This window comes from Salvelinus sp. IW2-2015, unplaced genomic scaffold, assembly GCF_002910315.2.
Source record: "Salvelinus sp. IW2-2015 unplaced genomic scaffold, ASM291031v2 Un_scaffold16612, whole genome shotgun sequence".
NCBI classification, from domain to species: domain Eukaryota; kingdom Metazoa; phylum Chordata; class Actinopteri; order Salmoniformes; family Salmonidae; genus Salvelinus; species Salvelinus sp. IW2-2015.
The window spans coordinates 242,865-260,044 of record NW_019957672.1 but is presented as its reverse complement, the minus strand read 5'-3'; the positions used below and the strand labels follow the sequence as shown (position 1 = coordinate 260,044).

At 40.1% G+C, this 17,180-nt stretch overlaps 2 protein-coding genes across 2 annotated transcripts; both read left to right on the top strand.

Annotated features, from left to right (window-relative positions):
- Positions 1-4,331: 4,331 nt before the first annotated feature.
- On the top strand, positions 4,332-8,317 carry LOC112080960 (uncharacterized). Its single transcript, XM_024146906.1, has 5 exons — positions 4,332-4,772; positions 5,076-5,159; positions 5,290-5,391; positions 5,528-5,656; positions 7,555-8,317. The coding sequence occupies exons 1-5, from the start codon at positions 4,349-4,351 to the stop codon at positions 7,836-7,838; spliced, it is 1,023 nt and encodes a 340-aa protein (XP_024002674.1). The 5' UTR covers positions 4,332-4,348; the 3' UTR covers positions 7,839-8,317.
- A 914-nt stretch (positions 8,318-9,231) lies between these two features.
- LOC112080957 (mannose-binding protein C-like) lies at positions 9,232-15,802 on the top strand. Its single transcript, XM_024146903.2, is given in 4 exon segments — positions 9,232-9,284; positions 14,061-14,296; positions 14,422-14,506; positions 15,160-15,802. Coding segments are annotated over 3 exon segments (825 nt in total). The 5' UTR covers positions 9,232-9,284; positions 14,061-14,070; the 3' UTR covers positions 15,674-15,802.
- Positions 15,803-17,180: the final 1,378 nt, after the last annotated feature.

The window sequence follows — 17,180 nt, the reverse complement described above, 5'->3', positions numbered from 1 at the left end:
CTTTATTTCAGGTCCAATGTGGAAAATCACCCAAACTACTGTCGCTACTCTCCAAGTCCCCTCTCTCTCTCTCTCAATTGTTTCCCTCTCTGTCATTCCCCTCTTTTCTCATTCTGTCTCTGTKTATCTCTCCCCTCTGTCCCTTTCTCTTTCCCCTCTCTTCCCTCTCTATCCATCTCATGATTTCCAAGCTCCTCCACAACAGGAGAAACAGTAAAAAGCACTAATTCTGTCCATCTCTCTTTTTCTCTGTCTCTGTCTGTCTCGCTCTCTGTCCATCTCTCTCTCTCTCTGTCCAACTCTCTCTCTCTGTCTGTCTCTCTGTCTCTCTCGCTGTCTATCTCCCCCCTCTCTCAATTCAATTATCTCGCTCTCTCTCTGTCTCCCACTATCTCCTTCTCTGTCTGTCAAAACTAGTGGTAACAATCCAAGTCTGGGTCAGAGAAGAACAGTAGTGTAATTGTTACAGAGCGGTCATGGCGACTGTTCCCTTGCTAACAGCTTCCCCATGATGCAGTCCTTAAATAGACATAGTGATGAAAACATGGAGAAGACTATTCATATCATGACCATTTAGTCCTGATGTTAGCATGCAGCTTCAGCGTCATACCAATGCATGCGCAATAGGCTACACACGGAGATAGAAAGCAAAAATCCCAATTCGTAAACCTAAATGAATATTGTATATTTGCTGAACATGCTATCCAAAGAGGAGGATGCATGCATTAAAATCAATGTGATAGACTAGTTCACTGTTAGGGGGGAGCAAATACTTGCAAAGGCTAAACAGTGACCTATAAACAAGCCTACAATGTTCAATTTGAAAAGTCGTGATTATACTGAAAAGATATAGGCTTAGGGCAATAACAAGAATATAGCCTATAGTCTAAAGGCCTATGCCTACATTTGTATGTTGTAATAATAGGCTATATAACTTGCTTTATTATTTTGTAAAACTGCATTATTACCATCATAAGTTGTTTCAGGTAGCCAAGAAGCACGCCAGGCAGGGAACTCGTTCAGCCTGTTGCTGCATACCTAGGCTACAGTCCACAGAAGGGGCTTACCATATTGACTGTTTGAGCTGCCTACATTGTAGCCCGCTTCCTGCAACCATCCACCGCTATAGAGAGACTTTCTCGACGCTAGGATAGTTCCCCCTTTTCAATTGCCCGTTAAATGCGAAGAAGTCCCTTAACATGCTGGTGTTTGTTTCACAACAAGCGATAGAAAACTATTATGATTATCGTCGAACGATCCCCCTCCCTGTCGTTGGTCTCTCCCCACCTCTCTACCGCTATTTCCCTGGTCCGGCTCTGCAAGGCAAGCCGTAGCCTACAAATAGTTGTTTTCCCCTCCCAGTCTCCTAATGCTAGGCACACACCCCTACCTCTCTCCCTCCACATTCTCCCGCATCACACAAGAGAGCTACAGACTTTCAACCGCTGGCGCTCCACTCAAACACATTTTATTTCCATCCAATTTTATACCATGATTAGCGCATTTGATATAAGCCCATTAAATCAACCTACATTTTCTTGGTTTATAGGCATATAGCCTAGGCATTTAACGCACACTTTAAAACGTTGCTTATCTTAAATAATGTCCCTGTAAATGGCAATGGATCCAAAATGTAACCTCTAAAATGTATTATTTAGCTATTTGATTTTGAATTTTTGGAGCCCTGTAGGTATCCCCCAAAAATAACATATTTGCTAAAATATTGAACATTACTGCATCTATAGCCATAGAAACGCATTGAATAACACATTCATAAATGTCAAAACAGACAGTCAAAAAATAAATCGTAAGGAATAAGATTTTGAAGTGTCTGCCCTATATCTATAAGAAAGCTCAGGAATTACTATTATTCTTTTTTGACACATATTTAACCCCTTTTGGGGGGAGGCACAAAACTACTTCCACTCGTTTTTTCTAACCGACTTACATTCAGATAGTGACACTTTTGGGGGTCATAGAACAAAACGGAGAACAACATCTTGTTCCTGAGATTCTCCCCTTTCCAAAGTGGGGTCTCAGTTTGTAGCCCAAACGGTTCGGATGCTACAGACAGAAGTTGGCACATGGGTGGTACAGACTTCAGCCAGTGCTGAGGCTTGTGGGGGTTGTCGAGCAAAATGGAGAACACTATCTTCGCGAGAGACTCTTCTTTCAATATTAGTTTTGCAGGCCAACCCGTTCGGATGTTACAGACTTTGAAGTGAGAAGACTGATTTTTGAGATTTCTCCTGGTCTGACAAACAGGCAACAACTCTGTGGCTATACCACTTTCCACTGCAGATGCAGAAGGCTGGCATAGGCGGATGCGGTAGGTTGAGAAGCAGCAAGATTTAACAGACAGATTTTKAGGGGGATTTTTTTATKATGTTAATTAATTTGATGCACCGGCGCATCAATCAGCTCCTGGCAGCGAGTTTTGAACTTTTACTGTTGAAAATTAAATGACACACATTTAAGCAGGGTTCCCTAACTGGCGGCCCGCGGGTGGTTTTATTTGGCCAAGTTTCTGAGCAAATGTTGGACATAAAAGATGGTAAAAAAAATGTAAGCAAGGAAATTGATATTATTATGTTTTAGTCAAACATGACTACTGTTTGGGCTTCTTGTGGTCAATTTGCAGTCTACATATTATTTGTAATTATTTCCCCGCCCCCGACCATCCGCTCAAAAATAAAAATCAGTCGCTAGTTGATGATCCCAACACTAAAGGGTAAAATTGTATTTTTTAGACACAACTGCAAACTTCAAGGACATGCACGTGTATGTTTTCTTCTTTCACAGAGAATCATGTTGTCCTTACAGCCCTACCGCTTATTCCTTACACAACATTCTGCTCATATCTACACTATATATATATGCCAGGAGAACGCTACCTACCTGAATGCATAGTGCCAACTGTAAAGTTTGGTGGAGGAAGAATATTGTTCTGGGGCTGTTTTTCATGGTGTGGGCTAGGCCCATTAGTTCCAGTGAATGGAAATCTTTGTGGCAACAGTTTGGGCATGTTTCAGCATGACAATGCCCCCGTCCACAAATCGAGGTCCATACAGAAATGGTTTGTTGAGATCAGTGTGGAAGAACTTGACTGGCCTACAAAGAGCCCTGACCTCAACCCCATCGGACACCTTTGGGATGAATTGGAACGCTGACTGCGGGCCTAATCGCACAACATCAGTGCCCGACCTCACTAATGCTTTTGTGGCTGAATGGAAGCAAGTCCCCGCAGCAATGTTCCAACATGGTGGAAAGCCTTCCCAGAAGAGTGGAGGCTGTTATAGCAACAAAGGAGGCACCAACTCCATTTTAATGCCCATGATTTTGGAATGAGATGTTCGACATGCAGGTGTCCACATACTTGGTCATGTTGTGCATCTATAATTGATTTAATACAACAACAACAAAAAATGGTTAAAAAACTAGTCTTATCTGAATAATCTTTAATAATCTGCAGTCCACATTGTCACACCTATAGGCCTACCTCTTCCTAAACCATCAAAACTAATTTAAATGTTTTATTTTTAAAGCTTATATTTCATATCAAGTTTATAACATACAAAATTATGAATGAGTGGGAATATAATTGCAACAATGTTATGTAGGTCTACTGATTTGCCCCATTTCTCACCCACAGCCACCTTTTTCCAATGTAACAGCGACCTCCTGTGGTCAGCAATGATCAGGACATAATGTACATTTCTCACCCACAGCCACCTTTCTCCAATGTAACAGCGACCTCCTGTGGTCACCAATGATCAGGACATAATACAGCACACATGTTCTAGGGGAAATAGTATGTACCACAGATCAAWTAAAACCAGATCAATTAAATTGTACTTCAGAGACATTATGAAAAAGAAACAAACATGACAGAAGTTGTTTGTATAGTTTTCAGTTGCTATTCACCGGCAAAATAATACACATTTCAACATAGTAAAACATATGAGCAATACAGTCAATATAATAATGACAAGCAATTGAAAAGTGTACACGTATCATTATAGTTTTGTGAAAAACTGACATGTAAATCAGGTAGCTGACCAGTGCACACAAGGTTTGTTTCTGGGTTCCCAGATAACAGACCATAAACTCTGAATGATGCCGGTAAACGCTTAGGATTGAGGTCACCTTAAATTCCCTTTACATATGTAAATTGTAAACATGTTTCAGTTTCCTGGTGAACATCATTTTATCTTACAGGACTATATCATAAAATATCCTTATTTGTCTATTTTTGCAGATTTTCCTTGTAAATCACGGCTAATGTTTAACCCTGACGCTATCATAAAATGACTGCACACATTGGACCAAAGAGGACTGCACAAGTTGAATGTTCACACAACTTCCAGTACACTACAAGCTGAAGTATAGGCTATCCAGTTTAAGAATGGGGGGACTGACTCTGACCCTGCTGCTRCTGTGTCTGTCTGGGACTCTCAGTGAAGATGCTGGAGAAGACAACCTGAATGACATCATGGTACAGATTCAGCCTGAACAGGGACAGAACATAGAGAATGAATACAAGGCTCACAACCAACACTCTGAACAGGAACAGGACATAGAAAGTGAAGTCATYTTCAAACAGAATCAAGCACCATCCCTAGCAGAGACAAACGGTAGCTGCCAGCCAGACATGTGTAACCTTCTTAGGCATCTGGGAGCCATGGAGGCCAGACTGACCACTGCAGAGAACCAGGTGGAAGAATTGAGTAACATGGAGGCTATTGCTGCTCTTCTACAGAGAGAAACTGAATGTAATCTAAATCAAATAACTTACTTTTTTTGTTCATCTATTCAAATCTTCAGAATACCAAACAACATATTAACAGCTAGGATTATGAATTAGGCTGTTTGACAAGGTTTAATGCCCAAGCAACCTGCCTACATGTTGTTTGTAGTACAATTGGCCAACACAGCTACCARTAGTAGGTCAAAACTGTCTGCTGGAAAACCTTGGTAGAGCATGGGTGAAGTTATAGGCCTTRTGGTGCTCATGTGAATTTTCTTTATTTTGTCTTCAGACCTGCCTAACTTAAGACAGTTTTTGTGTTTAATAGTTCAAGCAGCCCAGCTCAGAGTCATGGAGACCAAGCTGAGCACCAGTGAGAGCCTGATGAAGAGCATGACGAGAGAGAATGAAGGTGATTTAYATTTGTATTCTGTCTGGATTGGTAAAGTAACTATGGTGTGAAGTGAGATCATCGCTAAGATCAACARRGAATAGTTTGTCTGTTTTTGGTCTTAATATTAGTTTAAATTCCTGTTTTCCAGTACAGGAGAGGAAGCTTCAAGTATTGTCATTTWGAGTCAACGCCACTGAGTTCAGAGTGGAGCAACAGCAAATCCTGCTGGACGAACTGAGGAGACAGAATGGTAGATCATGCTAAATAGCCAATAATTACAATGTGGTTAACTAAGTGATTTAGCCGAAACTACGGGAAAACAGTGCGTGAAATCGTATACATGCCCTGTTCTTTGTTGTGAAGTTGTAATGTACTGTTTCTCATAGACGGACCAAAGATTGCTTTTACGGCAGCACTAGGAGGAGATGGCCATATACCGCCCTCTGAGAGAGAGACCAACTTGGCATTCAGCAATGTCTTCACAAACGTTGGCGGTGCCTACAACCCTGGATCAGGTAAAGAGTTGGAAGACACGATGGAAGAACTATGAGAGTGGATTTGTCCCAAAAATCTCTCCTTCCTCCTGAAGTGTCCACTCGTTCACTAGTCCCCACAAAGTTAAAAGGGTGAATGACCAATCTAAAAGGCTCACCTCAGTAGCAAAGTAGTAGTTTTTATTGCACAGATTCATGCACAGTAAAATGTATGTTTCTTGTTTTAGTTGCTTCTGATCTGATCTCTCCTCTGATAAGGGTGTCTTCCTGCTACTTCTCTACAGGTGTCGTCAATGTATTTACACGATTATAGTATTATAGTATATATCTCTTCCTGCTACTTCTCTACAGGTGTCTTCAAATGATATTTTACTACGCATTATAGTACTACAGTATATATCTCTTCCTGCTACTCTTCTTACAGGTGTCTTCAATGTATTTACACGATTATAGTATTATAGTATATATCTCTTCCTGCTACTTCTCTACAGGTGTCTTCAATGTATTTACACGATTATAGTATTATAGTATATATCTCTTCCTGCTACTTCTCTACAGGTGTCTTCAATGTATTTACAAGATTATAGTATTATAGTATATATCTCTCCCTGCTACTCCTCTAGAGGTGTCTTCAATGTATTTATAGTATTATAGTACTGATCTCTCCCTGCTACCCCTCTAAGGTGTCTTCAATGTATTTATAGTATTATAGTACTGATCTCTCCCTGCTACTCCTCTAGAGGTGTCTTCAATGTATTTATAGTATTATAGTACTGATCTCTCCCTGCTACTCCTCTTCAGGTGTCTTCAATGTATTTATAGTATTATAGTACTGATCTCTCCCTGCTACTCCTCTTCAGGTGTCTTCAATGTATTTATAGTATTATAGTACTGATCTCCCCTGCTACTCCTCTAGAGGTGTCTTCAATGTATTTATAGTATTATAGTACTGATCTCTCCCTGTACTACTCCTCTCAGGTGTCTTCAATGTATTTATAGTATTATAGTACTGATCTCTCCCTGCTACTCCTCTAGAGGTGTCTTCAATGTATTTATAGTATTATAGTACTGATCTCTCCCTGCTACCCCTCTAGAGGTGTCTTCAATGTATTTATAGTATTATAGTACTGATCCTCCCTGCTACTCCTCTAGAGTGTCTTCTATGTATTTATAGTATTATAGTACTGATCTCTCCCTGCTACTCCTCTTCAGGTGTCTTCAATGTATTTATAGTATTATAGTACTGATCTCTCCCTGCTACTCCTCTTCAGGTGTCTTCAATGTATTTATAGTATTATAGTACTGATCTCTCCCTGCTACTCCTCTAGAGGTGTCTTCAATGTATTTATAGTATTATAGTACTGATCTCTCCCTGCTACTCCTCTTCAGGTGTCTTCAATGTATTTATAGTATTAATAGTACTGATCTCTCCCTGCTACTCCTCTTCAGGTGTCTTCAATGTATTTGTAGTATTATAGTACTGATCTCTCCCTGCTTACTCCTCTAGAGGTGTCTTCAATGTATTTATAGTATTATAGTACTGATCTCTCCCTGCTACTCCTCTAGAGGTGTCTTCAATGTATTTATAGTATTATAGTACTGATCTCTCCCTGCTACTCCTCTAGAGGTGTCTTCAATGTATTTATAGTATTATAGTACTGATCTCTCCCTGCTACTCCTCTTCAGGTGTCTTCAATGTATTTATAGTATTATTAGTACTGATCTCTCCCTGCTACTCCTCTTAGGTGTCTTCAATGTATTTATAGTATTATAGTACTGATCTCTCCCTGCTACTCCTCTAGGTGTCTTCAATGTATTTATAGATTATAGTACTGATCTCTCCCTGCTACTCCTCTAGAGGTGTCTTCAATGTATTTATAGTATTATAGTACTGATCTCTCCCTGCTACTCCTCTTCAGGTGTCTTCAATGTGCCAGTGAAAGGAGTCTACTACTTCAGCTTCTCATCATTTGCCTTCAGCCAGCACAATGTCTGTGTAAGTCTGTTTAAGAATAATGTGCGCATGTTGTCTGCGTGTGATCATCATTCAGAGCATGATAGATCTGATAGTTCTGGTAATGGAGGGACACTACATCTAGAACAGGGAGACCATGTCTACATGACTCTTCATGCTCATTCACACATATTTGCAGGCTTCCAAAACCGCAGCACATTCAGGGGCTTCCTGCTTTTTAGAACATAAGGATAAATCCCATGAAAACAACAATGGAATGTGTTTCAAATGGCACACTATTCCTTATATAGTGCACTACTTTTGACCAGGACCCATATATCTCTGGGGAAAAGTAGTGCTCTATATTGGGAATAGGGTACCATTTGGGATTTAGCCATGCTGTATGTCAGCACATTTCCATGGGTAAATACAATGCTCAAATTAGTAGAACTAAAAACAAATGATTACTAATTTTGTCTGAAAATAACTATTTTGCAATAAGAGTTTGTTTGTGAAAGTAGTGTGATATAAAAAAAATAATTTGACTCTGTCCAAACTTCTTCTGAGGAATGCTCTGTAATGTTTTAAAGGAACTGATTAACGGAAAATCAACACATTTGAGAGATTGTCAAATGATTCCAGAGTTAGCATATGAATGTTGTGTGACATAAAATATGGAATTTAACTCAAAATATGATGGAATAAATCTGAGATATTGTCAAATCAAATGTGTTCGTATGTAATACTGTACACTTCCTATGATACTGGACTTTTGACTAATCTTACAAACTAACATAGGCCTTAAAAATGTATAGATTAAGATTACGATTAGATTCCCACTGGTTGAATCAACTTTGTTTCCACTTCACTTCAATGAAATGACGTTGAACCAACGTTGAGTTGACGTCCGTGTCCAGTGGATTGCTCCCTTGTCTTGATTTATTATCTGTTCATGTTACCAGAAAATAATTATTCTGCACAATCTGGGTCATTTCCTCTATAATCTACAGAGAGCAATGTGTAGCTCCTGGTGGCTGCTGGGTTCCTATTAGTGTGTCAAGGCCATAATGATATGATATTTTATTTCAGAGAGCAAAGATCCTTTGTTTTTAGGTCCCTCTGTAGCGTTTCCTTGTAATGGTTGTTAAACTGATTGCTGGGAAGATTATGCCCCTGACATAAAGGAGATAGGTATCAAGTCCCTGACATAAAGGAGATAGGTATCAAGTCCCTGACATAAAGGAGATAGGTATCAAGTTGCCCTTGACATAAAGGAGATAGTATCAAGTCCCTGACATAAAGGAGATAGTATCAAGTCCTGACATAAAGGAGAATAGGATCAAGTCCCTGCCCATAAAGGAGATATATCCCAAGTCCCTGACATAAAGGAGATAGGTATCAAGTCCCTGACATAAAGGAGATAGGTATCAAGTCCCTGACATAAAGGAGATAGGTATCAAGTCCCTACCATAAAGTTGTAGAAGTTATACATTGGCACAGAGAACAATATACTGTGTGTACTGTAACATCAACTATTGATCTGTGGACTGATTAGCTATCAAGTATACTATAAAGTAGAAGACTATAAACCGGTGTACACTATAAATAGGCATAAACAGAGCGCAGTATCTTTACTGTAACGGCAACTATTGATCTGTGTACTCATCCTGCTTCATACAGAGAACTACCACAAAGGTAAGTAAGATTTGTATATATGATTGGACAATGCTTCTGCTGCAGGTGCAACGTGCCTTATTTATAACAGAGGGATGTTTCAGCTGTGGCTGACAGACGTTAAACAGGCATTCTGCAGTTGCTACATACATTTTTGGACTTACACATCTTTCATTTTTTACATTTAACCTTTATTGAACTAGGCAAGTCAGTTAAGAACAAATTCTTATTTACAATGATTGGCCTACCCCGGACGACGCCTGGCCAATTGTGCGCCGGCCCATGGGACTCCCAATCACGGTGACTGGGTTTTCCTCTGACACCGCCTAGTATATAGGTCCTGGATGTCAGGAAGCTTGGCCCCAGTGATATAATGGGCCGTACGCACTACCCTCTGTAGCTTCTTACGGTCAACTGCCGAGCAGTTGCCATACCAAGCAGCGATGCAACCGGTCAGGATGTCTGTGGTGACACCTCTAGCACTGAGATGCAGTGCCTTAGACCACTGCGCCACTCAGGAGACCTAAATTAATGAATTAATATGTGTTCATTGATTCTTGGAGAATAGAACTGATAAATGAATCATGAGCGTAGTTCAACTGTCGTACCCCTTCAGAACTCAAAATATTGTTTAACTCCAATGTTTGTAAACAAAGTAAATGTAAACAAACACTGTAGAGCCTCAAAATATGGTTAAAACTATATATGTTGATATCATGGATGGTCAGTCCATGCATCGAAAGCTCTGTCTATGAATTTGAGCCTGGTGGCTTCTGTCCGGCCACTCTACCATAAAGGCCTGATTGGTGGAGTCCATTTTAGAATAAGGCTGTAACATAACAAAATGTGGAAAAAGTCAGTTGGTCTGAACACTTTCCAAATGCACTATATATATCACGGTGTTAAGGCGTATGAACAAACAGGTTATAGAGTAAACAACGCAATTATCCCAGCACATAGGTTGTAATATGGCTGTTTTGGGGGGGCTTGGCTTCCCCAGTGATTCTACCCACGCACCACTACTGATTGTATAATTTCAAATCCAAAATGCTTGAGTACAGAGCCAAAACAACAACAAACATTGTCACTGTCCCAATAATTTTGGACCTCACTGTATGGTTTCCTGAATTAGAGCAGATGGTGGTAACAAATAGCATAGGCCTACTGTCTGTATTTACTTTTTTAAAAAGCACACGTTTTGCCTCGTGGCGCCGTGGCACGGACGCGGTTAAGTTCTGGCCACGTTAGGAAAAAAATGTGACCACACTCAGCTAATCATCCTAAAACAGGGGTGTCAAACATACAGCCCGCGGGCCGGATCCGGGGTGGTTTGAGTCTACCTCAGTTACCTCGTACCCCTGCACATCAACTCTGTACTGGTACCCTGTGTATATAGCCGAGTTATCTTCACTCATTATTATTACTTGTTATTACTTTTCTATTATTTCTCTATTTTCTTTCTCTCTGCATTGTTGGGAAGGGCTGTAAGTCCAACAACCTCTCCCTCAATGTGAGCAAGACAAAGAAGCTGATCGTGGACTACAGGAAAAGGAGGGCCGAACAGGCCCCCATTAACATCGACGGGGTTGTAATGGAGCGGGTCGAGAGTTTCAAGTTCCTTGGTGTCCACATCACCAACAAACTATCATGGTCCAAACACACCAAGACAGTCATGAAGAGGGCACGACAACACATTTTCCCCCTCAGGAGACTAAAAAGATTTGGCATGGGTCCTCAGATCCTCAAAAAGTTCTACAGCTGCACCATTGTGAGCATCCTGACCGGTTGCATGAAATGGTCACTGGACAGCTGCTGCTCGCTGTTTATAATCTATGCATAGTCACTTTACAAACTACCTCGACTAACCTGTACCCCCGCATTTTGACTCGGTACCGATACCCCCTCCAAATAGCCTTGTTATTGTTATCTAAATTTATTGTGTTACATTTTTTATAATTTTTTTTACTTTCGTTTATTTAGTAAATATTTTCTTAACTCTATTTCTTGAACTGCGTTGTTGGTTAAGGGCTTGTAAGTAAGCGTTTCACGGTAAGGTCTACACCTGTTGTATTCGACACACATGACAAATAAAATTTGATTCGAAGTAAGCATTTTACTGTTAGTTTACAACTGTTGTTTATGAAGCTTCTGACAAATACAATTTGAAAAAACAAACTCAATATACTCAACATAATAAAATTATTCAAACCAAATCAAAACTGTGTAGAAATGTTGATAGACCTGTATTCATACAGTGTCTTGACTGTCCAGCTCGCTAATAATCACTAGACAGTCGGGGTTCATCGAAAATAACCCTAAACTATGGTTAGGGGACAATTTCTTTGCAGATTTTGAATGCAAGGAAATAACCAATTTTCAGTGCAGCCGTCTGGACCTCGTTGAAGAGCGAATGTATCCCCGGGGCAAAATGACTCCGGACACCCCTGTCCTCAAATGTGTTTCTGGTCTAAGAGTAATGTAATACTTAAGCAATAAGGCCAGAGGAGGTGTGGTATATGACCAAAATACCATGGGTGTCAGCCAATCAGCATTCAGGGCTCGAACCACCCAGTTTATACTATATGCTATTGTATTAGGTTCTGTTATGTAGAATACTAATAAAACATGATGTGACTTTAGTAAGCAAGCCTCACTGCGAGAAGTGACAAAGCACGCTTCTGTTTCATGCAGCGAGCAAAAATCAGCTCTTCTACTGTCGGGAGAAATGGTAATGCATATTAATATAGGCTATGTTAATTGCATGTAAATAAAGGTTGCTTCTCTACCACACCCACAACGGGAGCACAATCATGGCCTCCGATTCGCAGGTGGACACGTTGGAACAGACTCAGGGTCTGTTTCTGTGGCATCAGAAACGCTAAAAGGCTCATGGTTAGTGTAGTTTTTTGTGCTCTCTGAAACCAACTAACGGTAAAAACAGTGGTTGAAACATTCATAACCGATGGGCACTAGATCAACATGCGAATTGGTTTGCAATCTCAGGAGAAAATAGAACGTCTACGTTGCACAATAATAATATCACTATCGCTAACATATCTCATGTTTTTTTTATGAGGATTCCTTTAGTAAAAGGGAGTTATGAAATCTGAAGACACATTAAGTTAACTGAAACACATTCAACCGATCATATTTACTTTTCAAACATGAACTTCTGCGCTGCACAGGTGTGTGAATCGTCTTACTTTGTCTTTTTAGCGTGTCTTTAACACAGAAGAGGACGATGTTATGCCTAAATTCGACCCAAAACCAACAAAGAAGTCTGCAGTGTTGAGAGCGGTTGTATGGAACCAATCAATATGTCAAGAAAAGCTCTCAACCATCCGCACTTCCTTTCTATCCAGTACGAGACTGAACTGTGTGTTATATGGATCCAAGCTGCTAGTTTCTTTTATCTACAGAAATCTACCCACTGGTGGAGCAAATCAACTTGGTTGAATCAACTTTCATTTTAACCCCAAAGAACCATGTGATGATGTTAAATCAATGTGGAAACGGATCACTTTTGTTCACCCAATAACTTTTTCTGCACTGTTGGTTACAGCCTGGAAGTAAGCATTTCACTGTAAGGTCTACACCTGTTGTATTCAGCGCACGTGACAAATAGACTTTGATTTGATTTGATGTGGAAAAGTGATTGGATTTGCAAAAAGGCATCAATGTAAGGCAGGGGACTCCAACCTTTCCAGCTCGAGAGCTACTTTAAAAAAATGCGTCTTAAGCTACTCATTTTATTCTAGGTTTCAAATAGGAACGTCCTTCTCTTCTTCTCTCCCGTGAAACTCTTCCCCAAGTCGTAAGTGTAGAAGATAAAGTAGTACACTGTCAATATTCCTGGTAAAATATTGGTTAATAAACAACGCTAAGGTGGGCCCCCAAATTCTGTTTTTGATTTTTCCAAATTATGTTTTAAAAATGTATTTATTTGTTCTGGTTTTAGATTTCTTTGTTTTTCACTATCAAAATTACCATTGTTAATAGAGAAAAACATATATTGAACGTTGTGAGTCCATGTCAGTGCTTGAATCACATCAGAAGTAAAACATGTAGGTCTGGAAGAAAACAAACAAATTTGGATTTTTTTTTTGTGGAGCGTTTCACAAACTCGGTCCTTTAGACACCAAGGGGTGCACATTTTGGTTTTTGCCCTAACACTACGCAGCTGATTCAAATGATCAAAGATTGATGATTAGTTAATTATTTTAATCAGCTGTGTAGTGCTAGGACAAAAAACAAAATGTACAACCGTTTGGGTCACGAGGACAGAGTTTGAGAAACGCTGAGCTAAAATATCTACATTTGTTACTTTTCTTCCAGACCTAAAATGTTTGACAAAAAAATTGGTCACTCTCCAGAAGGGTCATGGCTAGAAGGGATCCAGCTTTTGTCAAATTTACGTCAAAGGCTATCATCTGTCCACTAATAGTGAACTAGTATAGGCCCAGTGCACTACTTTTGTGAGAAAAATAAGTGTCAGATGTTTTGTATTTTTATCAATAAATAAAACAATATTCCATTTTTTTGTGGGGGTGCTGCAGCAATCCTATGGCCCAGGGCATATTTCTGCAGGCAAGAAGGAGAGGCTATAAGGACATTCCTGACCTGCAAAACGTAACCCTGAAACTAACCCTAACCTTAACATCATTTTATCCAATTCTGAAATTAAATATTGTTTTGTACCAGGAGTGTCCAAATAGCCTTTTTGCAGGCAAGGCAAGAGGTTGGGTTGATGTTACCTCCACCATGCAATCCCAATGACTCTGAGCCTGTTCTCCTCAGAGACCACTAGATGGCGATGCCCCGGTTGTTTCTCAGCATTCTGCTGACTTCACAATTGACTGTCTACCTGCCAAGTGAAGCCCAAAAGCAAACCCCTCCCCCTCACACTTCCAGCCCGAGCTGCCCAGCTCATCCTGGTGTCCCTGGCATACCTGGTCATAACGGTCTGCCTGGGAGAGATGGGAGGGATGGGCATGACGGAGTCACAGGACCCAAGGGAGAGAAAGGACACCCTGGTAGGGGACATTAAAGGATGTGTTAACTAGCATCAAGGCATGGCACAGTTCCCAATACAAAAAAATGACATGTTTGAGGAATGATCTGTAAAAGATTAAATGTATGTTGTTTTATGTTATTCTAGTAGGAATAGGGGCACAGGGACCCCCTGGTGATGTGGGGCCAGCTGGACCTAAAGGGGAGATAGGGGAGCCAGAAGGTAACCAACAGTCCTTGACCCGTTGGGATAGTACTTGTTGAGGTGCAATCCAGAACATAGACAGTGATAGAGAAATGTGTCACGTTTCTCTTTAGAATTATTATTTTTTTAATTATAAATTGTTAATGTATTTCAAAAAATATATACACTGAGTGTACAAAATATTAGGAATACCTTCCTAATATTGAGTTGCACCCCTTTTGCCCTCAGAACAGCCTCAATTCATCGGGGCATGGACTCCACAAGTTGTCGAAAGCGTTCCACAGGGATGCTGGCCCATGTTGACTCCAATGCTTCCTACAGTTGTGTCAAGTTGGCTGGATGTCCTTTGGGTGGTGGACCATTCTTGATACACAAGGGAAACTATTGAGTGTGAAAAACCCAGCAGCATTGCAGTTATTGACACACTCAAACCAGTGTGCCTGGCACCTACTACCATACTCCGTTCAAAGGCACTTAAATTGTTTGTCTTGACCATTCACCTTCTGAATGGCACACATACACAATCCATGTCTCAAATTATTCTTTAACCTGTTATTCTTTAACCTGTCACCTCCCCTTCATGTATTTCAATAAGTGATCACAGCTTTCTCCTGGTCAGCTTTTACCTGGTCAGTCTATGTCATGGAAATAGCAGGGGTTCCTAATGTTTTGTACACTCAGTGTGTTTCACATTTATATCCACATTCAACAAAGAAATCGGTCGGTATGACTCACAGAAAGAATTACATTATTTATTTCAAGCTGCTTCAGGGTCTTCCAGAAGGCAGGGGACAAATATTTAGTGTCCAATGGAGTGCTGGGAAGTTTCGATGAAGGTTTGAAGTTCTGCAAAAACTTTGGTGCGACGCTGGTCATGCCAAGGAATGATGTGGAGAACCAAGCTCTTTCCAAATTCATTGTTGGTGCTTCTTATGGTTTCCTGGGAGCAACAGACAGGAAAACAGAGGGTGTTTGGGTAGATTTGAATGATGAGCCACTGACGTATCTGGACTGGCACAGTGGAGAACCAAACAGTGGAGGTAATGGTATAGAAGACTGTATTGCAACAACAACCTCTGGACCTTGGGTTGATATTACCTGTGATGCAAACATTGTTATAATATGTGAAATGTTAACATTTAAAGATGGGATTTTTTTCCATAAAATCACTGACCTACATTTTGATTGCTACTAAATTAATTTTCAAGCAAATTATCTTACCAAATCTTACAAGGCAATACTAATATATCACAACCATCCAGCAGACACTGTTTATGAGAGCTGCAAATTATTTACAGACTGTCAATAAAATGAATGAAAAAGAGCAAGGAATTCTGTGTTTCTCTCTCGGACCAGTTGATGTCCATGTCTGTTTAGTGTGGCGGTTTGACAACCAGGACAAAGTAGGCTATTTTATAATCTCACACTGCTCACAATGGAAACATCTGCCTTTCGAGTGCAGCACAGGACAATATGGATGTAACCAATACAGTCGATCATTTCTCTTCCTTTTATATAAAGAGTTACATGTATTTTTCAAAATAACACAGTTAGAACAATGTATTATTTCAACCCAGAATAACATCACATTTGTTTAGTGTTCAGAGGAGATATAGTGAATGAAGACAGTGAACAAACTGACATGAAACGTGTATGCTATTCTATGCTCATATTTGATTGTTTCTCTCAATTGTTGATGTGATTGTAACCCAATAGCAGCCCCTAGTGGTGATCTGGAATAACCTCACCTTTCTGAGACCACACCTAAACACAGGTGTCATTAATTATTTGTCTACCTTCCATGTCTGCGTTCCAATTCTCTACACTTCTCCAGAGCACCGGTGGAAGTTTTGCCTACCTGTAGCTCAGTGGGGGCTGGTGGAGGGCTATAGGAGGACAGGGTCATTGTAATGGCTAGAATGGGATTAAACAAACGGTATAAAACACAACAAACAGATGTAAACCACGTTTGACTCCATTCCATTTAACCAATTCCAGCCATTACAACGAGCCCGTCCTCCTATAGCTCCTCCCACCAGCCCCCACTGCTGTAGCTCTCCAGACACATTGTTTTCACAAGCTGTCACATGAGCCTTTTATGTTTACTTCTGTGTACAGCAGGGGTGTCAAATTCATTCCATGGAGGGCCTAGTGTCTGCAGCTTCGAGTTTTTTTCAGTTAAGACGTAGACAACCAGGTGTGGGAAGTCCTTTACTAATTTACTAAGTACAAGGGAGGAGTGAAAACCCACAGATACTCGGTCCTCCATGGAATGAGTTTGACACGAGCTGTACAGGCATAGTTGAATTATTGTGAATCCATTTCATCGTTTCAATATTGATCCACTATTGCCACTTTCTCAGCTGACACTGATACGTGTGTTTATCTAACACAAAGTAAATAGATGCTCTTGTGTGTGACACTGGCTCAGACGAGTAGAGATCATATTTACTGGAAGACAGGCAAGCTAAGGTAAGCTCATGCACATTAAAAAGAGAAGTCCTGTATTTCATGAACAATGCATTTTCACATAAACAAAATGTTTAAAATAACAACATAGTTGTTTAATTTATTATTCATATTTACTTGCCACAAATCAACTCTATATTTATAATTCAAAATATTGTACTGTACATCAAATATTTGACATTTGAGTTATTTACCAATGACACCATACTGTATTATAGTGAAATACAAAGATG